The 25,659-nt window shown below is 42.2% G+C and overlaps 2 protein-coding genes across 4 annotated transcripts in view; both read right to left on the minus strand.

Moving 5' to 3' along the window:
- Nucleotides 1-368: 368 nt before the first annotated feature.
- Nucleotides 369-4,625, minus strand: BOLA3 (bolA family member 3). Its single transcript, XM_048513541.1, has 4 exons — nt 4,531-4,625; nt 4,057-4,183; nt 1,877-1,965; nt 369-592 (listed from the first exon to the last, which is right to left on the minus strand). Exons 1-4 carry the CDS (start codon nt 4,573-4,575, stop codon nt 521-523), a joined length of 333 nt encoding a protein of 110 aa, XP_048369498.1. The 5' UTR covers nt 4,576-4,625; the 3' UTR covers nt 369-520.
- A 1,575-nt stretch (nt 4,626-6,200) lies between these two features.
- Nucleotides 6,201-25,659, minus strand: part of TET3 (tet methylcytosine dioxygenase 3) — a 98,461-nt gene continuing 79,002 nt past the window's right edge. For all 3 annotated transcript variants that reach the window (XM_048511993.1, XM_048511995.1, XM_048511996.1), the window contains 7 exons: nt 23,340-23,433; nt 22,836-23,044; nt 21,533-21,683; nt 20,422-20,511; nt 19,274-19,411; nt 17,912-18,248; nt 6,201-16,541 (listed from right to left, as the gene is read on the minus strand). In XM_048511993.1, coding sequence (XP_048367950.1) covers nt 14,683-16,541; nt 17,912-18,248; nt 19,274-19,411; nt 20,422-20,511; nt 21,533-21,683; nt 22,836-23,044; nt 23,340-23,433 — 2,878 coding nt within the window. In that variant the 3' untranslated portion in view covers nt 6,201-14,682. The remainder of the gene's footprint in view (nt 16,542-17,911; nt 18,249-19,273; nt 19,412-20,421; nt 20,512-21,532; nt 21,684-22,835; nt 23,045-23,339; nt 23,434-25,659) is intronic.

The raw sequence follows: 25,659 nt of genomic DNA on the forward strand, positions 1-25,659 counted from the left end.
GGGTTAATATGTTCACTGCAGCAGATCTCCATTAGCACTCCAGCGCTTTAAGTTGTAACATATGAATATTCTGAATAATACAGTAATGTAACACTATCCATGAGCTTATTACTGTGTCAAACGAACCTAAACTGATAAAAGTACCCCTGGCTTCTTCTATCAGCTATTTATCAAGGAACACAGAAGAGTCTAGGAGCCATTCCAAAGAAGAGCGTAAGCACATCCAGAACAATCCCATATTGTTAACACTTGACCCCAAATTCAACATTATAAAGCAAGAGACGTCTGCTGCAACATCGGCCATCCTGGAAAAATTGATACAATTGAGAGAAATCAGAAATAAATGTTTCTCAAACCAATCTTGACCATTTTTGTTTCACTGTACACTGATGCAGTAAGTTTATTTGAAGTATGATCCCAGGCGCAAAAACAAAACAAAGCCTCTGATACAGATTCAAGCATAATCCTGTGCCCAGGGGCATCCTCCCGGAGCCTCACCAGTTTCCATAAATCCTGTGTGTCAGTCTCTGTGCTTGGGAACAGAAGTGAATATCCGTAGCCCATGCATTGCTTTAATCTCTTCACTTAAAGCCTGGAAAAGAAAGTATTACATGTAACTATTACAAGATACAGCATGAGGAAAAAAAGGATAAAAAAATAGATTTTTGATTCAGATATACCCTGTTTCCCCAAATATATGACATCCCCGAAAAATAAGACATAGTAGAGGTTTTGCTGAAGTGCGAAATATAAGGTATCCCCCAAAAGTAAGACATAGCAAAGTTTTTGTTTGGAAGCATGCCCGACGAACAGAACACAGGAAAAATAAGACATCCCCTGAAAATAAGACATAGCACAGCAGGGCTGTGCTAAACATATTTATTGAGCCAAACTGAGCCTCCAAAACTTGTGCCACAATAAATTAGTTATCCTTTAAAGCACCATGCCATCTGAACATCCACCTAGCCAACTACAAAGACTGTACGAGTAGCAATTCAGTGAATCTTTCATTCTAGTTCATATCGGGCAAGACTTGGAACTGAACAACTCATTAATTTTAAACATATGGAATGAAGATTGGGAAAAGGCAGATTGTGCCAAAACAGCACAGAAGTAAAATAGGGTTCACAGGCATTCAGACTGGCAATATCAGTAAAATTATTAGCTGCTTCAGTACAATAGCAAAAAAAATTAAAAGCCAAATAAAACTGCAGAAACGGCAATGAAATTTTTAAAAAATCAAAATTAAGTCAAACTAAAAAAATGATACGAATCTAAAAACAGACAGCTGTTTTACACCCTTCTAAGACCACTGACCAACTGACTTAGAAGGGTATTACTTTGTAAATAAAGCCAAAACATGTGCTGCATAAGCTTAAAGACAAAACATAAATATTTAGAAATGTTCAAAATGTGCAGGAGCATTTAAACAAATCAGCAGAAAGTCTGTTAGACTAGGGGGACTGGTGCAAAGGAAAAAGGTTAAATGATCCAACTTCCTAAATTAAATTAATGCCTTTTCTCCTGAATTTGATCCCATCAGGGATCTCCTGGCATAATGAACTGTACTGGATCCCATCAAAAAGATCTGTATGTGCAAGAGTGAGGTCAGCTCCTTCTTCCTACAGCAGCCTTATCGGTTCACCCCTGGAGATTCCCCAACCCCAAGAATACCATTTCAGGGAGCATTCTTGGTTGCTTTGAGTGGGCATAGGTAGGAGAAGTTCCACAGACAGAAGTTCCCTCAAGACGGAATTCCCACAGACGGAATTCAGACTGGATCTAACCCACTATTTGGTTTTACTGTGTGAACACAGAAAAATGATTAAAGTCCAGTCAAGAGAGCCCCCAATCCAGAACATGACAGCCGGCTTACCTGATTGACCATTTGGTGCTGCTGAACAGTTCTCTTTTCTTTAAACTCTTTTGATTCTATATGAATTTCATACATTGCTCCACAGCCACCTTGAAAAAAGAATGATTTCCATTTCCCACTGGGTTATTTTGAAGCAGCTGTTTTAGTTTTAACAATTCCTTAATGGACTCTGACTTCCAATCTTACTTTTAAAAAGAAAAAAGAAAAGAAAACAGGGGTAGGGAATTCTTTAACATATTCAGCAAAGGGCAGATATCTTGTTTGAAAAATGAGGCCATACAACATGAGCCAAAGGACACAGCTAATTTGCAAGGTTTACTGGTACAACTTCCTGCGTTTTCTGCAGTAGATAAAGGCTAAAGACTTGCAGCCTAACCAAGATAAATTAGAAATTACAGAACATTTTCCTATTCTAGATGTATTTGCATTCCCCTGATGAATAGGTGCATAGTTTGGGGGCTCTCCTGGACCCCCTTTGTTTTTGGGTTCTCAGGTGAAGGTGATGGCAGAGGTACCTTTCACTAACTTGGGGTCATGGATCAGTTGAGTTTACTTCTCTCCAGGAGGGACCTGATCTCAGTTATGCATGCTTTGGTACCTCATGTATTGGTTACACCAAGGCAATTACTGATCAGTTATTAATGATATCAGAATCACAACCTCCCCAAACATATTTTCATACAGTAAATACTTAAAGTGTTTACCCTCTATGAGTTCATAGCTGTACAGTCCTACACAAATGGTAAACTTTTAAAAAACATTTGGAAAATTAAGAAATCACTAACAAAATGTGAGACAAAAACCTTCTGACAGTCTCCCTGTCTTTAGTCTGGTAAGACACAACAGGTTTTCTACTCAGAACATTACAGCAATGGGTTGGGATTTGACCTGCACGGTGCTGTGAGAGTATTGTTGCCAATGTTCTTTAATGCTCTGAAACTAGCAATCTCATCAATATGCTGATGATGCCCAATTCTATATATTTCTCACAGCCCAATCCAGAGCAGGTTCGTGGGTGGGGATGGCACTGGTCCAGCATGGCCCCATCCTCTTCAACAGACTTTCCTGTGGTGCAGGAAGCCCCCAAAAAACAACTCTATCCCTCTCTGAGAATCCTCAATAAGGGATAATGGAGACACACCACAAAAAATGTGGCACATCTCCAATGCCAGCTCGGCCAGGCATAGGGGCAGTGGAAGCCGACTAAGGTCAGCTCCACTCCCTCATCTGACCCTGGCCACACTGGTGCAGCTTTTTGCACCAGCAGGTCTAGGCAAGGGTGGCGGCTTCCAGGTCAGGGCACCTGGCTGCCAGGATAAGTAAATAAGTAACCCCCTGCCAGTGCATTTGCCTTTGGTGGGGTGGGTACCCATGCCAGTGCACGGCTGCACTGGCTCCAGAGACAGGTCTGCACCCCCCTCCCCTCCTTGAATTGGGCAGTTAGTCTTGAAACAGTGTAGCTAAAACAAACTGAAGCTTCATCTAAATATCGCAGATGTGATATTCCCTGGTGAAGCTGATGTTCTGGGGTGAAATGATTTGCTCATCCTGGATCAGCTTAAGTTTTCAGAACAGGTGAAGCGCTTGAGGTGCTCTTGGACTCATCTAGTCAGTGTTGTTGCTAGGATCACTTTTTACCAACTGCATCTAGTTCATCAGTTCTTCCCCCCATTATTCTCTGCTAATCTGGCCATACTGGTCCATGTTTTTGTTGCTTCGTAGTTGGATTACACTACTGCACACTGCTTTGACCATGCTTTAAAGATAACTTGGTATGGTACTTAAAGCTCTTATACTCTCTTCCTTCCATAAAAAAAATGCAAAATAGAATTATCTCAACGTGCTTTTAGTGAGTGCCTCTGACAAGTTGGTAGTGACAATGTTGGAACTTTCTGCATTTTTAATCTGCGTATTTAATTCCATATGACTATATTTTGGAAGCTGCCTGCCCTTGAGCATTGTAGAAAGGTGAGTAAAACATTTTAAATAAATAAAAAATATAGCCCAAATTGAGTTCTATCTGTAGGCTAAGGAAAGACTACTCAAACCTAAGTCATTAAAAACAACCTGTGAATTAACAATAAAACTTCAGCAACCTGCCAGGTCACTAAGATATGGAGAACCTCAAAAGTGCAAGTATTCCACTAAAGCTAGTGCAGAGCCTGAAGTCATCAAGCTACCTGATATATCCACCACTTTGATAGTTGCTGCTTGAGGGAACTTCTCCTTAAGAATTTGTGCCACCCTGGCTTCGCCATTGGTCTGTGAAGCAAACTTTCGCACTGTGCTGCGCAGGAGAAAAACAATCTAATGGACGTACAGAAAGAAGTTAGGTTAGTTTAGTGCAAAATAAAAAGAAAGCCACACAAGCCCCTGCTTACAAGAGCAAGACTAGCTTCCACTCCGCTTTTCCCCAAGGATAAGTCATTTGATTCAGAATGAACACGTCGTGAACTGGCCACAGGCAATTTACTGCCTTTAGGGTACTGGCTGCTGGTACAGTGCAGCTTACTGCGAAAACCAAGCTGGCTGCTGGATCCTCCAGTATTCCCAGCCCCCTGCGGGGAAGGGCACGGACAGCATGGCTGAAAGACGGACTCGCTGCCGTGAGCCATGGGAGAATTGCTCGCGTCTCCAGGACCTTTTGCACTGACCTCTTTCCTGCAAGTAGGCAACCCGGCAACCACAGCAGCAGCCATCCTGCCGCTGCCTCACAAGGGGACGTGCTTGTCCCTGTCGCGGGGAGATGACGTCAGGAGCACCAGCCCCCTTTGCCTGCTACGACCCGTTTGTACAGTGCAGGACTGCAATAAAGAAATTAAGACCAAGTTTCCCGGCGTTTGGGACAGCCCTCGTGGATGTTCGGCAGCTTAAGGGCATTGCCCAGCTGCATTGGTTCAGTCCTGTTATTAGTGCTTAAGCGCAGATGAATTCTAATCTGGAGTGGGGTTTGATTCCCCGCTCCTCCATTTGAGTGGCAAAGGCTTATCTGGTGAACCAGATGCATTTTCCCATGCCTACAGACGAAGTCTGCTGGGTGACCTTGGGCTAGTCACAGTTCTTCGGAACTCTCTCAGCCCCACCTACTTCACAAGGTGCCAAAAATCCGTCCACCAATGATTTCATTTCTTCCAGGGTAGTCTGAAGATCAGTTGTAGTTCCAGAACTCGAGCCCCCACCCTGTAGGCTTTAAACCCTATTGCAACGTCACCCCCTTTATGTGAAGGTGGCTGGGTTGTTTTTATGTTTAAGTGATGGCTAATGATTATGAAAGAGGGATCAGGCAAGTTTATGTAGGTTTAGCTTCCAGGTTCACAGGTATTGTATGTCATCTCAGAGTGCTAGTTTTTGGAGGACAACCTGTGGGGGCTATTTTCCTTGTGGTCTATTTGTGGACTTCTTACAAGTAACTGATTGATGCCTGGGAGGGAAACAGGATGCTAAATTAGATGGAGAGATGGTGATTCTCATATTGTTATAACTATTGTTCTAGCAGTTCTTAGGATGTTAAAGACCAATGTAATCATCCCTGGCAGCACAAAACCATCTGCTCATTCAGTATGAAACAGGCACCAGAGGTCCTTGGTTTCCCCCACTGTGTGTGTTCTCTGTAATCTCCTTGATTGTACTATTATTTTCAATAATTTTCACAATTGCATCAGACTTTTCACCAACCAATGAGCACAGAGCAACTTTGTCTTCTCAGATGCATGTCTTGCACTCTCAATCTAATTGATTCTTTAAATTCATAATCTCAAAAAGTGCAGCTGGGTATGGCCACAGAGGGGTCCTTCTGGGCAGTCTCTGGTTCTCTGTGTCTCTCACTACATTCCCCCTTCTTTACTCTACCCCAGCTCCATATTTCCTCTGCCTTGTAGATGTCTAAAAAAAATTTCAGGAGTTATATAAAAGATTGGCCTTTCTGAAATCAAGATGGCCAAAGTGGCTTCTTCTCAGAAAATGAAGTCACTCCAATCAATATGTGTGGTACAGACAATCCCTGCCGGCCAAATCTTCAGCACAAACTCCTCCCCCCCCCTGCCCCCTCTGACTGGAAGGAACTCTCCAGGGTCTAACTTTGAAGTCTTTCACACCACCTACTAGTACTGCCTGATCCTTTTAGACGGAGATATCTGGGACTGAACCTGGGACTTTCTTCATGCAAAATCATATCACTGAGCCATAGCTGTCCCTGGAATCTTTTCCTAGTAGCAGGGTAATGAAGGGAAGAGGGTGCCCCCTACAACTTGGCTTGCAACAAATCACAATAAACAAAGAATCCTTAAGTCTAAATAGAGGAGAAAAAACACACACTGAATTTGAGTGCAAAAAATAAATATAAAATTTATTAAAACACCCACAATAGTTTAAAGATATCAGGAATAATACATTTCACAAACCAGTTGGTTGTGTAACATAATAAAATACAAATTAAAAAAACAGGATCCATACTTGCAATTTTTAGGCATCCTAAAAATAAATTTGCTGAGATGCTGAAGGAAAAATAAGAGTGTAAGAAAAAAACAGACAAAAGGGGGAAATTATACAAAATAAAATTATCAGCATAAATTTACTGTACTAAGAATATCTACAGTTTAATACACATGTCCTATTGCCTTGAAACATTGTAAAATCTACCATTTGTCAACCAACCCCAGATAAAACTTCATTTCAAGTAGCCACAGTCACAAATCAACAAAGAAATCTTCAAGTGTGGTCCACAAGGTGGCCTCCACTGGAGGTCTCGTTTTCCAAATGTGAATTCCAAGAGACAAGAAATCAAATACACTGAGAAGTTTCAGCCTCCTTTTAACTAAACTGAATTTATCTGTCAAATCCAACCTGTTTTTTCCTCATTTTCTCTTAAATTAAAAAAATGCTTTTAATACAGGTTTATACCTATACTTTGTTTTACACGCAAAAATGCATTAAAAATAAATGCCAAAAGCCAACTAGACAATACACATTTTCCAAAGATGGAATTGCAATGAGTAATCTCCAAGCAATGGGTGCTTAAAAAGAGAAAAAGAGAAGCAAATAAAAATGACATCCCTGATATTTGGAACAGATGAAGAATTTGGCCAATCTGTGTAACTATTCTTAGGCAAAACTAGAGAACAGAAACTTGAGAATATAGCTCTTCACTGTGTAATAGTTTGTAGGCAGGTAAGGCCTACATGGTATTCCACAGGAAAGAAGGAATGGTCCCCTTTATAATCTTAATTTTTGTAATTCATCTGCTGAAAAATGAGGACCTGGTTACTAAATGGGTCCTTTGCTTGACAATGTGACCAAATCCAGCACAAAAAATGTCATCTTTGCCCCGGCTACAGATTGTGCCCTAAGAATCAATTGAGCTTCACCTAGAGCTGTTTCTGCTTTCATTCTGATAAGGATTTCAGAGAATAAACTAACTAGGTTCTAAAATGCCTTCTATTTTTTTGCTCAGAAGTTAAAAAATTAAGCCAAGATCCTGCTGTTCTTCCCTTGGGAATGTTTGCAAAATCTGCCGTAAAATGATTGGAGAACATTCTCGCCAAATGTGGGTTTTTAATAAAATATGCCCAAACAACTGATGATAGTTTGTTAAAAATGTTATTTTTTAAAACTGATTTATCACGTCAGTCACATTGTACTTGGAAGTGCTTCAGGGAGTCCTGGCTTATTGAAATGAATGCACAGCGCTCCCAGTTCACCTCTTGCTTCATTCTGTATAATTTAATTTTCCAGATGTTTCATTTTTTTTAAAGTGAGAGGTTGCTCAAGAATAGAGTATAAAAGGCCATACAGTTTCTAAAATGTCAAGTACAGTGTTGAAATAATAAAATGTATACCTTTGTTTTTAGTACCGGTATCCATTTTATTAGCTATAACTGAATCACAGGTTGCCACAATACTCTGTTTTTTGAGGTATTTTCTGTATGTATTGTGATAACAGCAAGCTTATTATATGATGAAACCCTGGCTTCTATACATGTTTATAACAAACAATGCTTGTGAACTAAAAAGAGAGAGAAAATAAATAGCACCAAAAGAGCATTTTGTAAAACTTTCAGACATACCTATTCACAAATAGTGACATATAAAGCAAAAAAGCTATCGTGTAATTGAAGCAGGCATTGTAGACTAAAGATTAGCAAATCTTTGTGTAGCCAGATCCTGTTCCCCACCCCACCCACACCCCAGCCTTCCTACAGGCTGGGCCCATGTTCAGTATTGACATCTATAGAATCTGTGTTTACAATGAGATGCAAATATGGTCCAATAAGTACAATCCCCGGATCAGGAGAGCAAAGTTAGGGCCCTATAGGACTGTCATAACCCACCCACCCATTAACAATAAAAGCAAGCAAGCTGAAGAAAATTGCGACTACATTGCTTTTATAAATAGCTGCTCTGTCTTGGAGTGACAGCACCCATCATTTTTGCATAACAATGACCAATACACAGGGTTATGAGTTGTTGCACCATTGCACACTTGCTAAGTTGGCACAAGTGTTAATTATGAGTACAATTTGTAGCACTGTGTTTCTTTTGTCCACCTTCTCGAAGGAAGAAAGTTAAAGGAAAGCCTTTTCCCCGCTGTCCATTTTACTCATCCATAGACCTATTCATGGCTGGATCCTGGAAGCCCTTTCCACTCACAGAGCTTTACCAGCAACCAGTCAGTCTAGTGAAGGATCAACAGGAACAGGAGGAAGAGTAAAATGACAAACTTCAGTGCCAGAGCCTGAGCCTTGCAGCTCCATTTCTACCGGTTGAGGAACTACCCTTAGAAGGAAGGTAGTTGTCATTTTCACCAGAGTTCCCTCCTCTGGATCTACAAACAAGTAAATGAGCTCAGAATCATCCAGTTGTATATTATATACCTAGAGCAGAGACTTTCTGTACAAATATTTAAGATTCTCAGTAAATTGTATACAGTTCTCTGGTTTGACATATTCAGTAGCACCTTAGCAGGATGAATTCTGGCCAGTTCCTTCCCTTTATTTTTTTGAAGTCCACCAAGATAGCACCATTTCCTCAGAAGATTTCAGTTGATAAACATATGTCTTCTAGTCTACAAAGCACTCTCCAAAATTAAACATTGTCAAATGAGGCACCTTATTTTATTCTTTTCCTCACTTTACTTTTTAAAATGAAACACAGTCATGTCACAGAATGAAAAAGTAGAGGTTCACTGATCTATTGTGGCATATAATCTCTTTTTAGAAGTGGGGCTAAGCTTCTGTGTCCACTTCTCACAGGACACAACACAACACCTTTACACAACAAAAACTTGTAGTTTAGCCAGTGCACAGGACATAGGCTAATGTTGGCCATCCATTTAATTTGATCCTGTGCAGTTAATATGTAATAATTCAGAAGTCAAGCGTCCCCTTCACTCTTTGATCCCGGAATATTTTCTTAATAAATTTTAATCAGACCTTTTCTGAATCAGAACAGGAAATTAAGTGCCGGACCACAGCGATATTGAAGCGTATGCCACAGTGTCCCATAAGCCAAGCCAAGCCAAGCATTACAAATGACGACTCAAGAAACCATTCAAAGACGTAACCTCAAGAGACCCATACTTGTTTGCTACTGACTTCCATTGGGAGAAAAAATGGCCCTTTCCAAGATTTTTTTCAAGGAATTATGGATTCAGTTGTTGTTTTAGCACCATGTGCTTCATGTTGCACTAACTTTCCTCAAGTCACTACTTCCAAAAGCATCTGTTTTAAGAGACTCTTCACTACAATTGTGAGAATGACTTTGCCTTTGCCCATCAGCAGAAAAGACAAGAGCTGCAACTAGGTTGACATGCAAGGATCAGTATAATGCTCAGGGCATGGCTTGGGCTTCCTGCAGCTCTTAAGAGGCTGAACAACAGTACACGGTCACTGGTCATGGGCAAACTGACAATGGCTCATCAAGCTTCATTTTAAGGAATCCACAGCACGATCAAGCCCACTGATGTTGCTCCAGTTTGACAGTGACCATCAAAGCAGCATATCTATGCCACCACGGCTGTGAAAGTGTAAATATTTCAGAGCGTACCAACACCACCCCATTGGCTTCAGTACAGCTGGAACAACTTTTGAGCTTTTAGGATACTACTGTTGTAAATAATATCGGCTTCACACTATTACGATTTTCTGAACACCTTAACCACAACATAGTAACTGAACCCATCCAGATGTAAGCAGAATAATAATGGCGCCAGTGTAGAATTTAAAAACAGACTTCTGGCAACCATGTAGAAGTAGGTATCCTATGCATAGATCTGTATTTCTCAAATAAATCAGATTTGAGGTAGGTTATATATGTAGTGCGACACAACCTCTGATTGCGGTCTTCTTTGTTATGACATCAACAATTTATCTGGGATAGAGAGAATCTTGACTTTCCTTTCAATGGCCTTATTTGTGTGGGTAGGTCTGTCTGTAATTGTTTATAATACATGCGTTGTGGAAACTGTCTCAGCTTTTGAAGGCATTCACATATTGTTGTAAGTCTAAAATTAAACTCACTGGATTGCAACAATTGCTATAGATTTAATACTGACATCATCAGGATCAGATGGTATATAGATTGCCTACACTTTGGTCAAACCATTTAATTATTAAATACGTGGATCAGAGTAATAGATCAAAGAACAAGAGTTTTTAAAAGTATGTTCTTGGACCAAAGTTCTTAAATTCAGACTGTGCTGAAAAACATGAGGATTTTGTGTTTGACTATGATTTCAATCTAGATAAGTGACTCCGGTTAAGCTTTGCACCAGTGTAAAGGGAGCTCATAATTTGGTCCTGTGTAATATGTATATAAGTGAAACGAATAAAACGTCAGGACTGTTAATTAGGTTCTTCTCATTCCTCTATTCCTACTGTGAAAAAATAATGTAAACATGCGTAGGCCAAACACAGAAGCAGTCACAGGTCCTACCCTGTTGCCACCTCCTGAGATAGCACCTGGCTCTTTAAGAGCCCGAGAAGAGGAAACGTCAGTCTGCCTTTACAAAATGTTCCCCTTCTCTAAATATCTTAAAGGTACCCATCTACTGAACAAAAAGTTGTAACCCAGGGCAATAATATGCCAAAATTGGACAGTTCTAAAGCAATTCGAACGAAAGCTTGCAAGATCAAAACCATTTCCAAAGATCAGATGTACTCACATCCGCCCAAACAAAGCTGCTCCCTTCCTGCATATATCACAATTTCTTGCTCTCTAAAGTAATCTAAATGAAGCTTCCAAGGCACCCCTGCAACATCTTCCAAAGAGGGAAGTCAAATGAGACACCAACAAAGAATTCAGAGAAGAAGAAGAAGAAAAAGGACACCCAGTGTCCTCCCTCCCCCAACACTTAACATTTCTTGGGAAAATTTAGGTCTTTTTTTGGAGGGGGGGGGGATTGCAACTGGCTAAGGGATCCATCCCTCATCTGTCAATGACAAGTGACTACGAAATTGGCCTAGACTGAAATATAGAAATTTAACGAAGAATTTGCATATGTGTTCAGGCAGAGGCTTTCTGAGACGTCACCAGTTTTAACTGAAGGTGTGTAGGGGTGTCATTGTAGAAAACACAAGAAACCTCCCTGCATGTAAAAACAACAGCATAAAACGCTATCTTGACTTGTTTCTTACACACAGAAAGCTTTTTTGGATTATTTTTAGACTGTAAGGAAGCTTTTAAAATGTGATTTCCCTCCACCTGCTGTATGAAGTGGTACAGTGTGGATAGGACTGTACCACATGACTTTGCTAAACATTGTAGCTGGGCCTTCTACAGAACACCATGGAATTCAGTGGCTGATTTACACCAGTGGAGGATTGGGCCCTGAGTGCTTGCCTTCACAATTGTCCTGTGACCTAGGAATATTACCTCTAATCTGACAGAATTATTCTTACAACTGCATTATGCTTATGGGTATCTATACAAAATCAATAATCATTCATTGATTTTCCTTGCTAAATATAAGGAACTTTATAGAATACAGTAACATAGAAAAATTAAATGAAGGACGGACAAAGCATGTTAAATATTTTGTCTCTATTTACATTTTCTCCCGCAATAATCTGTTTTAAAACATACTGCTCTTCAAGTTATTGGGTATCTTTTTTTCTTTTAAATCTCGGTGAAAGTGCTTTTTTAAAAAAATCTTTCTCTATTTACAGTTTAAAATCAGAACCACATAAAATGCCCAGGATGCTGTATAGAGATCCTGTTTTTCCTGTGCCGGTGCACCAAGATTGAGAAGGTTTTCTAGTAAACAAATGCTATGTACAGGTTTTCATTTGCAAGCTGTCTTTTTCTCAAAAGGCACCTGTTAAGTGCAGAAGGTGATCGAGTGTTATAATCCAGTTTCAAATCTCTAACAGGTTTTTGCTCTTGTGGCCTCCTGCACTACTGAGAAACCACACACACACATAAACTCCTCAAAGCCAGTGAGATTTGCTCTGCTGAAGGAGTCAGACCTCCATTTTTTCTGCAGAACGACCTGCAGAAAAAGATGGCAACAGGTGCCTACCTACTGTCACTAGAGTTGCCACCCTCAGTCTGAAGACAGCATCCTTTTCAGGTTGCAGAGATGCTTTAAAGGGGCAGTCTCTAGACTGGAAGGTCCCATACATCCTATAGGATTTCCACAATGGATTCAATAGGAGCACCTTAAGTACATTAGAACTTCACTTTTTAGCTCAACGTATTTATGGTACAAGTGAAATTCACCCAATTTAGAGAAGATCTATACACCTAAAGTCCCTCTCACACTCGTCAGTCTATTACCATACATTTCTATCAATCAATCCTTCCCATCAGGGTTATAATTGATTTTGATCAAATAGAATCCCCAAACTGGTTTTGGTGTGGTTTAGGTGGTATGAGACATGAACTGGAGTAAATTTCACCATTATTAAGGGAGGACTTTCCCTACTATTGGTTTAATTAATCAAAGCTTCTCTCTTCAAAGAGGTCTAGCCACTTATGTAAATCAGCATTCCTAAGATAACTTGCATGATTGATTGGGAAGGGTGTGTTGTTTTTAAAAAATTGTGATTCAAAGGTTTAAAAGCACCAGCTGTGTTGCAGTAATTTGTCATCACATAATTGTTGATTTTTTTTTCTGTTAAAAACCCAAAATTGGTACCAGGAAAAAAAAAAACTTACAAGAAGCTATTGATTTCATTTTTGCATTTGAAAATGTCCACTTGTAAGGAGGGGACATTTTCCTTTGGTAAGCATGCACCAGTGGAAAATGCAGTGCAAAAAAAGAACAATGGAGTCCTTCCTTTCTGTTGGACTCTGCACCAGAGATGATAAAAACAGGTCATGGCTTCCCTACCCCAGGACAATTCAATCAGACTTTGTAATATAGATTTTTGGAGTGGTTTCAAAAAGATACAGTAGTTCATTGTTTTTACGAAGTCTAATTTACATCTTTTTAGTGCTTTAGAGCAGAAGGATACAAAACTGATATGAACCATAGTCTGAAATAGCCCAACCCAGCTTTTCTCTCTTCTGTGTGAATTAGTTTACAGATTCGATTAGATGCAGTTGTGGGAAGGCAAACAAGACTGTTGCGTTCTTCCCACAGAATGAGACAAAGAGAAACATTATCTGCATCAGTTGTATGACTTTAAATGTTGCTTGATAGGGAGTACATTGTACATGTATATCTCCTCATTACCCAAATTCACCTTTTTTCCCTTTGATTCCCTTTTCTCTGTACTTTCTCTCTTTTTCTTTATATCAATTTAATGGGATTCACTGATTGGGCTATTATTCAACTGTTGATGGAGAAAAACAGAACTGGTTTGGGGTTATCTTGTTGTTATTTGCTTTTGTATTTGAAAATCTCGCTGTTCTTTAGGCTAACAAACACCTAAGCACGGTCAAAAGAGGTAGGTTCACATCCACGTTCATTCCATAAATACTTGTAATGCCACAACCTTACTAGCAAACTTGGTTCAAAATCATTTTGCGCTACTTTCCTATAGTGATTCAAGAATCAACATGCATAAGCCACATCCATGTTAATATTCAGTCCCTGACAAAAGGTACAGATACCCGACTGAGGTTTCCTTTGTGCAGGGGGTTTGAATGGGCAGGCAAACTATCTCTCTGTTCCTTGGTTTTATAAGGAGTGAATGATTCTGAAAAGGAGTAACAGAAGTTTCTGTTCAAAGGTGACAAAGACCCACTGCTTACATAAAATTCACCGGATCTCTAGATCACCTCTACCAAATCTCTTCCTTCCCTGCAAAGATCTACTGTATCTGTAAGAAACATTCAGGCAGCAAATTATCTGCCTCATTTCATTACCAAAAATATATTTTTTTCAATTGGAAATATGCATTTTTGGGTGGTCTCCAAGGTTGAGATTTCCACCAGCACAGAAGTGAACTGTACAGATTTTTAGATGGTTTAATTTGGGGTAAGGCTTATTTTTGCCATTTAAACCGGCTTCTCAGAACTGTAATAATATTTTGTTAAAAATCCAATAAATATGTATTTGAAATGGAATTTAAAAGCTTTCCTTTGTGAAAGGACACTATAAATTTCTCTTTCCATTCTTGTGATGAACAAGGATAGATTTTTTCTTAAAAATGCAGAGATATAAATATTGGATTACTGAAAAATATGTTAATAGCAATAAGTTTCTTTAACTTGATTTCTAAGTGTAGATCTCAGAAATGCCACACCTGGCTAGATTTCATTTGTTTTCTCTCTGACATCTGCTAGGAAAAAGCACCACAAACCAGCACTGTCTTCCAGTGCTGCAGACTTTGAGGTAAGATGGCCATATGTGAGCGGTATTCTTTTCATATCCAGCGACTGTATGGTCCAGTTACCTTGGTATAGGCGTAAGAGGACACAGTGATAGCAGAGTTTGTTGGAATGGCCAGGGCCTGCCGTGTTGGGACAGAATCCTTTTTTTCCTTGTGTTGGGGCTCTGGGACCAAGCCACCTCCCCATTTCCGCTTCTTGCCAAAGGCCTTGATGTCCTGTTGAAGCCCAAGCCTAGCTGCCTCCTCTTGCCTCGCCCTAGCTCTCTCTGCCAGCTGTTTCATTTTTGCTTCCCAAAGGGCAAGTCCATGATTGGGCTGGTTCAAGTTCTTGTGCTGGTAGAAAACCAGAGAGATACGTGTTGGGTGACACCGATTGGGTTTCTTCAGAGGAGTGGTGGCATGCAGCTCCCGCCTGGCGCATTCAATGAGGATAGATCCATGGGCTGGAGCCACTGCCACCCCGCCAATGTTTTCATCCAGGAAGTTGTGTTCACTATCTGACCATACTTCCTCCTCGTCCTCCCCCTCCTCTTCATCCTCCTCCTTAATGTTCTTGTCAGCTGACTCTTCCATGCTGTCATCTAAACTGAAAGGGTCCCAAGGGGGCCTTTCTTGAAAGTGACCAGCACCGGGCAACATCGCACTGCCCTCTGCTTTCAAGGAAGCAAATGGCTTCTCTGCACAAACGCCGGATGCCATAGTCGACAAGGAACCAAAGGAACTCCATGGCCTATTGTGTAATCCTGTGCCAGGTGTTGGAGTTCTGTCATCCACCTTGACAGAACTCCAAAGCTCCTCTTGAAGCCTTGAGTTTCCCTGTGTGGAACCAAAGTTCAGTTGCCCAAGATTCCAGGGTTTCTCCTGAAAGTTTGAATTGGCTGAACCGGAAAATGCCAAGGAATTTTCATTGGCTTTGCAAGGGCTCCATGGTTTCCCTAACACATCAGGGCCAAGTGGCAGCGGCTGCCCCTCCCCAGGAAACAAGTTCCACTGTTTCTCCAGTAGATGGGACTGTGGTAACCTCGTAGTGTTTGAGTGGGAGCTGAACAAATTCGATTTATTCTGTGTGTTTGCACTGAGAACACCAGCGTTGTCACTGGGCGAAAACATGTTCCAAGGGCTCTCAGAGTCATTAGTCCTGCTGAAAGAAGACTCATTTTTGTTGGCTTTATAAGGGCTCCACCGTTGATCTGATCCTCCATTCTGAGATGGCAGGGACAAATTGGATGACTTCAGACTGGAATTTTGTCCACTAACGGAAGCAGCCCTTTGAACTGGCTCCATGTGTGACAAGGAGTCCACCGGCTCTTGCTTGATTGTTCGGTTGTTGAAACAGTTTGCATTCTGTGCAAATGGCAGGAGTTCTGCAGGGACCGAGTTAGACCTCTGGGGCATAGCCACTGTTTTACTTGAATGCTTACTGGCTCTCTCATAGGTGCGCTGGTGGTGGCTTTTGTTTCGTACTGTGGGAGGGATTTCATCCACCAATTCAGAATTCCTGTAAGCATGGCTCAAGTTATCTTGCAACATTTGAACATCAGGCTTTTTCTCGTAGCTGTTACTTAGCCAGGGAGAGGTCCTTGTATCACCGTAATTCAGAAACTGGGAGTGGAACATATGATTGCTGGAAAATCCATAGTACCCAAAAGATGGAAGTGAGAACTTTGAATGCAACCCATTCATGGAAGGCAGATTAGGTTGTGCATAGTAGGAATGGTAAGAGTAAACACTGTTCATGCTGTACGGGTCAGAGGGCCTGCAGTTCCCAAGCACAGAATAGCTTTCCACCACTGCGTTGCCATTGTATTTGAAATTGTTGTAATGATTCTGAGGTTCCACTTTGATGGAAGGTTTGACAGAGTGCTGCGGGAATCCACCTTTCAAGGCTGCATCTGTGGGCACAGTACCAGAGTCAAGGTCATTTTGCAGAGACAGCATTACTTCCTTAGCACAAATATTTGAAGACAGAGGCTATACCCACAGTTAAAGACATTCACACTATGATTATGACTCTTACAACTCTTGCATGAGTGTAGGGTAGCTACAGACAATTATTTACCAGGGGGCAATTTACCACTGTATGTATGTAACAGTTGGCAAGTTGATTGTCTGTACTAAAAGGGAAGGAGAATTTCACCACCTTCTGCAGCTGTTAAAAAAAATCTTGTGAACCTTGTTGCCTTTCCCCATATGTCTTCTCTCTTCCAGTATCTCACTTGTGGCACTGCTCTGAGTTGCTGCAACTTTGTAACATCCTCATTTTTTATGGCCTTACAGACTTGTGGGCAAATGACACAATCCTGCAAAGCACACGCCAGCCACATGCCTACCATGACAGGATCCTCCTAACAATTCCTTAACAACTGGAATAGTGCTACTCTCTAATCCCCAAAGGGTAAAGTTGGTAGTGATGTAAATGATTGTACAAATGAGGAAACTCTGATGCTTTGTACAATCAATTTTTGAGGGTCAGTTCTTTGGTAATGGAGTACAGATTTCATTTCCTATACTGAGGGACCTCTCTCTCAGCTTTGAGGATTCCTTTTCTGCATTTCACTTCTGCCACCAAAAGCAAGGAAGTGAGACTGACAAGGACCATTCATTGCACAGTGAATCATCTACACCAGTGGTTTTCAAACCAAGTTCTGAAGAATCCTTTATTCTCATGGTAGCTTATTAAGAGTCTCAGAAATAAGAACATCAGCAATGGAAGAGAATCTTGTCCCACCATTAGTAATTTTCCCCTCCATTGTGCATCCACTAGAGCAGGGGTCTTCAAACTGTGGCCCTTCAGATGTTCATAGACTACAATTCACATCAGCCCCTACCAGCATGGCCAAGTGGTAGGACTCATGGGAATGGTAGTCTATGAACATCTGGAGGGCCATAGTTTGAAGACTCCTGCACTAGAGAATGCCAGATATTTCCTAGATTGTGATGCCAGGACAGAGAGGGCAATGAGAAGACCAAACAGATCCTCTGAGGTAGTTGATGTCCCAGAATCCTATGCAATGTGGAAAGCTTCCATGGCAGAGGCGCATGGGTACCCTCAGTAGAAATGTTGACACAGAAAGCACTTCCTGAAAACAGGAAGACGAAAGTGATGCTAATGAACAGCATCATCAAACAACAGCTGCATCACCAGCCCATCCATGGAGGAAGTCCCCATCCTGAAGCTAATCTAGCAAGAATAATACATCAAACATAAGGGATGGGGCATAACAGAAGTCAGCTTTCAGGCTGTGACCCATGTTGCCCTTACCTGCATTCTGCTGGAGTGGTGGGATCTCAAGAACTTCCTGCTTGATTTTCTCAGGTGTAATCAGCTTCTCTTTTTGCAATCTCTTTTTCTCAGCAGCTGCCTTCCTGGCTTCTAGCTGCCTCTGCCTGCAAGACTTGGCTGGCTCAGGAAGCTTCCTGACTTCCCTTGGAAAGGAACTGAGCACCTGGATTGCCCCACTGCCCATCTTTGCGGCTTGATTCTCCTCACTGCCAAACTCATCTGTAGGGGACATTTTATACAGTGGAAGGACATGCAGCTGTTCATCCTCGGGGATCTGCCCAATGGTACGATTGTCTTCTTTTGTCAAGGTGCACACCTGAAAAAGTGGCCAAAGAAGGCACAAATAATGAAACATGGAACATAGCAAATCAAGGCCACAATCCAAAGAGATACTTTCTGCATGCCCAAAAGCTTGTGCTCAATCGGTGCCTTGCACTGTGACACAAATTGCTTTCCCAACTCGATGTCAAAACTACCCTTTAAGAAGCACAAGACCAAAGATGCCTTGAATGAATGGAGAAAGTTGCATGTTTCTTGGAACTCTGGTTCAGAAAGATTCCACTTCAAGATGAAATCTCTCACTACAGAGTTGAACACACACTTTCATTTCACTTGGACTATGACAGGGGTCTACAACCTGCGGCTCTCCAGGTTTTCATGGACTACAAATCCCATCATGGACTACATGATGGGATTTGATAAGCATTTTGATTTTGATAAGCTGATTTTGATAAGCATGGGGTGCCAATCTCTTATAAAGTGGGGCATCTTCTGTGGCCAGGTCCTGGAAGCTTCTTCTAAGCACATCTTCCTGTAACAATGGCTGATGGGAATTGTAGTCCATGAACATCTGGAGAGCCGCAGGTTGCAGACCCCTGGACTATGAGCTTTAACAACTGGTCATAATTAGCTGTATATTTTTCTTAAGGCAAAGGGCTTCTCTAATTTTACTTTCCCAAGCCCTGTCTCAGGGGTTCAGGCCCAAGGCAAGTTCCATTCGGTAACTTCATGGATAAACAGCAAGTATGTGCACAAAGCCCTCTTGATTGGATCTACTCAAATCCACCTCTCTATGTTCCAATATGCAATGACCATTTCATGCCAGGGGGTACTGCCACAACTCAAAATGAACTCAGGGCACATCATGGTGGGTTTGCCCAAAGAATTCTGAGCATTCTGTGTTTGTGATTTCTAGCGTTCAGTGCGCTTTTCCCCTCCATCCCAATGGATGAATGGATGGATTCCATTAATAATATTCAACTTGGTGCTTTTCTACCCAACATGAGCAATTGTCACAGAGTAACTTAAAAAAAACCCTTCAGTGCAAGGATGCTTTCTTACCACAGTGCACCCATTGTAGAGATTATGCTGATCCTTATGAGCATGAGCACAGAAGTCCATACATGCCGTCACCCCAGAGAAGGGCCTCCCCTCTTTCAGTCCAAGTCGGCAGTCTATTGCTATATCTTCATTGTTGACCTAATTTTAAAAACACACAGAAGCCACTCTAGTTACAATGATAACAACCAAATGTTTAGAAGTGTAACAGGATAAAATGGCTCAAATCAGAGGGTGTGAGATGACCCTGAAAAATGCTGCAGCATTCCTATGCCTTCTCCTAGATTGCTACTTCCTAGCATATTTCTCTGTATGAAGTCTCCTATGTGTTTAGCTTATTTTTTTAAAAACCAAACATGCTTGCAGCTTAAGAACATAAGAAAGAGCCTGCTGGATCAGACCAGAGTCCATCTCATCCAGCACTCTGCTACTCTCAGTGGCCCACCAGATACCTTTGGGAGCTCACATGCAGAATGTGAAAGCAATGGCCTTCTGCTGCTGCTGCTGCTGCTGCTGCTCCCAAGCACCTGGTCTGCTAAGGCATTTGCAATCTCAGATCAAGGAGGATCAAGATTGGTAGCCACACATCGACTTCTCCATAAATCTGTCCAAGCCCCTTTTAAAGCTATCCAGGTTAGTGGCAAAGACTTCTATTTTGACAGAAAGGGATGTGTATGGGCAATGAGACTGTGTATTGCTAGACCCTCTGGAGGATGTAGGGTCACACAGAGAGAGACAAGCAGCAGTTCCCATTGGGATGCGTGCTAGGGTGGGGTGGAAGGAAGTTGAGCTATCCTGGTGAAATGGGGGAGGTGAAGTTTTGCCTCACCACAGCACTGCAGCTCTTTAATTTGCCATAGGAATGAATGGCAAGCACTTACTTTCATGGGAGAAAATGAAAGGGTGCATTCAGGAACATATTTGGGGCAGGGGCTAGTTTTGCTCCCTGTCCTTCTAGTTCCCAGCATCTGGTTTAGCCTTCTCTCATATGCATCTCAAACTGCAGCTCATTTTACTTTGTCCCATCATGAGTTCTGCTTCCCAGTCACACTAATCTGTAAAAAAAAAAAAAGCCTCGGGAACTTGGCTTCTCAATATGGATTTTTGTTAAAGAGTATATAGCAGATGGATGGGAAGGTAATTTCCAGCACCTGATTTAAATAAGCATGGGGTGCCAATCTCTTATAAAGTGGGGCAACTTCTGTGGCCAGGTCCTGGAAGCTTCTTCTAAGCACATCTTCCTGTAACAAGAATAAAAAGTTGTTTATTAAAATGTGAAACTACCTTCTATGAAAGACCCTGCTATTGTCAAAGGCTTTCACGGCCGGAATCACTGGGGTGTTGTGTGGTTTCTGGGCTGTATGGCCATGTTCTGGTAGCATTTTCTCCTGATGTTTCACCTGCATCTGTGGCTGGCATCTTCAGAGAATCCTCTGAGAAAATGCTGCTAGAACACGGCCATACAGCTCGGAAACCACACCACACCCCAAAGACACTGCTGTTGCTCTAACCCACCTCTATCTATCTGCTCTGAATGGCAGCAGCTTTCTAAGTGTTCCTGCTTAGAGGAATTTCCCAGCTCTAATATCAGAGACTCTATCTTCAACTGCAGATGCCAGGGACTAGATTATATGCAGGTGCAGCATGGACCCTACCACTGAGTCTTTTCTTCTTCTTTCTGCAGCAGAATAGCAGAAAAATCAGATGAAACAGGGTTGAGAAGGGGTTATGGGCCTATCAGGACAGTTCTGGCAGTCAGCTCAAGACAGCCCAAGACTCTCCCAGTGGCTAAAGATTTAGCTCCCATTTTAAAGAGAGGAAACAAATAACCTTCACCACAATCCTTTATTCCCATTTTACAGATGCTGAAAGGAACTTGTCTAGCTTGTTGAAAATCAGACCTGAGATCAGAACTGTGATCTTCTTGTTCAGAAATAAGATTATATTTCTGGTGATAGCTGTTGCTTAGATGGCTTTGAAAAGGAGGTTGTTGTACTATGTAGTTTACATCAACTTTATCCCTGTTGTGCTAGCATTCTACTTGCAGAGAGCTGGAAGGTTTTGTTTCCTTAAAAAAAAAATAAAGCCCAAAGGTCAGTTCAGGATGCTCTAGCCCTAACGCTCAACTGAAGGGGAAGGGGTTGTGTTTAGAGCACAGTCTTTGTTTAACCAACATGCTGGCCTCAATTTGCATTATTTAAATCTTGTCATAATCATAATCTCATCCACCATGACCAAGTCAGAGGTGTGTGTCTCACTCACCTCCTTGGGATTGTCTCCGATTAGTCTGAATTTCCTAGGAGTTTTGCTTCGAGCATATTTGCACCCGTTGAAATACATGCTCCAGGAGCAACCAAAAGAGAAAGAAGCACCACAAGAGTTGGGGTCTTTGCCTTGACAGGCACAGGTCCGGCTAGAAATAGGTACAAAAGAGCACATATAAGTCACATATAAGGCATATTAGCCTTAAGAGAATCACAGGTCTCTGACAGAAGCAACTCCAATCCAATCTAAGGATATTAAATTCTAATAAGTTAGAGGGCCAAAATGCTCCAGTAGTCAGCAGTGCCTGGGGACTGAAAATCTGAGCCAGCATCTTGGTCTGAAAAATAGCACTGTACATGATTCCCAAAGGTCCTTCTGCTTGACACCCTTGCTTAGTGGTAGGATTCAAATAATTTAACAACCAGTTCCGGTGGTGGGATCCAAATAATTTAATACCTGGTTGTTTACAAGCACCATTTTAACAACCGGTTCTGCCGAAGTGGTGCAAACCTGCTGAATCCCACCACTGCCCTTGCTCTAATGCACTGATCTTCAGCTCATCCTGAATTCAAGTAGTAGCTCTATTTTCTTTTATGAGAATGTGAAAATCAAGAGAGAAAGAAGGTGAAGGAATGTCTTATACAATTAAAAAAACCTTAGGTCCCATGTGGAAGGTTAAGAAAAGTCAGGGTAGTTTACTGATCAGGAGGCAAGGCCAGGACTGGGGAGATCTGGGCTCAAACTTCTATTCAGCAATGAAGCTCACCTGATGACTTTGAGCACACCTAACAGGGTTGTTGTGAGGTCAAAATGGAGGAAAGAAGAATCATGTATACCACCCTAAGCACCTTGGAAGAAGGGTGGAATAGAAATGTGAAACAGCAGAAAGAGAGATGTAGAATATTCCCTGATGCACTGATCTAAAAAGGTTACAATCTGCCTTGAGGCAAATTTCCACCTGCACCAACCCAAATCCATGCCTCCACATCAGCCCCACTGCCGACTAAAAAACATCAGCATGAAACAAGCAGAAAGCAGCAGACATTAAGCCCCCGCCCTGCTCTTAATGGTGCCGCCTCAAACCAAGGAATATTTTACTAAATTGACCCACAGAGGTCCAGCAAATCAGGCAAGCCTCACACTGTAGAAGCCACTCAAAAAGGACAGCCTCAAAACAAAACAGAACCGCTCCTTCTGACCTCCTGACAAGGGTCGCAGGATTCAAGGAAACACCTCTAGCACAGCATCTTCCCACCAGCAACTTGACTCCATCTGCTGGGCACACATTCAAGCCACTTACTCATCGTTCAGCCCGCATCGTCGAGTGGTGGGGTTTCCATATTTTGTGAGGGTTTCGGTGAGCTCCTGATACAGGGTGTCCCCCAAGGAGCGAGGGATTCCCTCCCAGGCCAGAATCAAGATGATGATGACAGCATTCTGGCAGTGGTGGCCGGCACGGTGCCGCACTAGACACAATAGCTTCTCCTCTGCATTGTGTCTCCTGATGACCTGGAGGGTAGCAGAGGACATTGGATGGTTAAAAAAATGTCACACACAGAAGCTACCCGAATGGCCACTCTGCAGCACAAACTAGCCATTTACGCAAGGTGATTCCTACAGTTTGCCACCAAGGTCAAAGAAAATGAGCCAGACCAGTATGACAAATTCTTATTTTGCATCAGCTCCCTAAAACTGTTCTTGAATTTTTGGTTGGGGCAGGGAATCTAGGAACTTTCTTGCATGCTGGCAAAACAAAGGACACAGACAGCTCTTCAGCCAAGTTTCTGCAGCAAAAGCCACTTACCCATTTCGCAATGGGGCACCCTCGAGAACTCTTTCCCTCCTTCCCTGTATAGATCACCTTTTCGATTCTGATGGCTTTCCCCTTCTCACCATACCTGGTTGAAGAAGAAAAAAGATCAAAGTTCTTACACAAGAAGAACAAAAAGGTGGTCAACAATGGGAAGTTGTGCTACAGCAGACCCATCCAAAGGATTAAAAAACTCTTTAAAAGTATAAGAATCAGTAGGTTTCCAGTGGGGGAGTGATGTTCATTCACCCAGATTTGCTTCCACCGCAACACCATAGTGCTGCCTTCCCAAGTTAACACATCAGACTCTGGGCAGAGGCACCGGGATGAATCATGTTCAGTAAACAACAATAACCACAACATTCTGCAAAACTTTAATATAGTGAAGGATCTGATTCAAAACCCTGTTCGTCCATAAAGCCCACCACGTGATCTTGGGCTAGGCATGCTTTTCCAGCACAACCTACCTACCGAGAACCTTTTCCACACAGATGTGATGTTGTTGGGAAGGTTTCTTTCCAGATTCCTCACAGCACTGTGATGCTTTCCTCTGTGATGCTTTCCGGATTCCTCACCGCACTGTGAGTGCACCTCTCTGGTTTCCCCCCAAATTTTATCTGATCTCCCAAACTAGCTCAAAGCCTAGATAGCTGCCATGTGGGCAGGAAGATTTGAATTTTCCAGGTCTTGCCCCGATGGCAGCCACTTCCCCTGCCCCTGTTCCCATCCCCAGGGTTTTTGTTTTTTTTTGCTTTTTAAATTGCTAATTGAATATCACTAGATGACTAGAACGATCTGTATCAGGTTCTTCAATTCTCAGATTCATTTTTTCAAAGGAAGTTGCTAGCCCCTTTGATTGCAGAGGTATAAGAGGAAATACATATTTCTGCAATGAAACAGCTATGCCCTCACTTAAGCAAATACAGCTGAGAATTCAGCAAACCCAATTCGTAGGTTAAATATTGTTATAGAAACATTCACTTGCTGATTTAAAAAAAAACGGAAAAAGCTGCAGTTGTGGTGGGGTGGGGGTTGCTTCTAGGGCAGCCATTCTCAACCAGGGTTGAGCATTTCCCAGGAGTACCGCGGCAACACTACCGCCCCCCCCCCTCATTTTTGTGGTGTCTCCCACCGGTGCCAGCAAAGATATGGAGCTGGCCCATGGGGCAGGGCCTGCCACAAGGTCAGCAGCCACCACCACCCCCAGTGCTTCCCTTCACCCTGGGAGGGGAAGGTGGGGTGTGTGGCAAGCAGGGGCAATGGGAGGGGAAGGTGGAGGGTGGCGGCAAGGGTACCGTGAGATATGAAGAGTGAGGTCAAGGGTACCCTGACCTCGAAAAGGTTGGGAAACACTGTTCTAGGGAATTGATACCAGGAGAAATGGGGAGGGGGGAACCTGTCATGTGGAAACTTTGTTGCTGCTGCACTGTACTAGCAGCTGCAGCAACAGTGGAAAACCACACAAGCCTGTCCCTGTGGAGAAAACTCAAACAGTGGCAGTGAGAATGTAATGGGATAATCCCATATGTGCCATCCTTAGCTCCAGGCAGGAAGGCAGAATGAAAGAGAAAACAAGTTTAATCAGAAGACAGGAGAGCCCCTGATAAGGGAAGAGCAATAATAGTTCATATTATGAGCGTAAGCTCAATTAACCTTAGGAATAAACCACTAAAGTATCTCAATATATCATCTCACACTCACCATTACCCAAATTTCAGGAATTGAAAAATGAAACACCATAACTTTTTGCATATTCAGACATTTTCTATTTCAAAGCAAAAGACACCATACAAACAGTTTCAGCGCCCAGCAACTATTACTGTTTTTAGTTAGAGCCATTGAGTGCTGGTTCTTTCTTGGGGGGGGGGGGGGTGCTAATTCCTTTCTCTGACATCTGGCCGACTTCCTAGAGCCCTAACCCTGCCAGCATGTCCAAGTGGTAGAGCTGATGGGAATTGTAGTCTATGAACATCTGGAGGGCTATAGTTTGAAGACCCCAGTGTGCCTAGCTGACTAACATTCTTTCACTGAAGATGCTGAGGAGCTAAGCCTGGAACCTCCTGCGTTAAACTGTGCTTTGTAACTGAGCAATGACTCTTCTCTTGTTTAGGGTCCCCTCGTTCAGATTAGCAAACCCCGTCAGAAGTTTTTAGAGATGTTAGGCAACATCACTCTAGCCCCATGGTGGCGAACCTTTGGCACTCCAGATGTTATGGACTACAATTCCCATCAGCCCCTTCCAGCATGGCCAATTGGCCATGCTGGAAAAAAATGAAAGTGTACCTGGAGTATAAGTCTTAGCCTACTATCAGAA

The sequence above is a fragment of the Sphaerodactylus townsendi genome, linkage group LG12 (genome assembly GCF_021028975.2).
Source record: "Sphaerodactylus townsendi isolate TG3544 linkage group LG12, MPM_Stown_v2.3, whole genome shotgun sequence".
In the NCBI taxonomy this organism is placed as follows: Eukaryota; Metazoa; Chordata; class Lepidosauria; order Squamata; family Sphaerodactylidae; genus Sphaerodactylus; species Sphaerodactylus townsendi.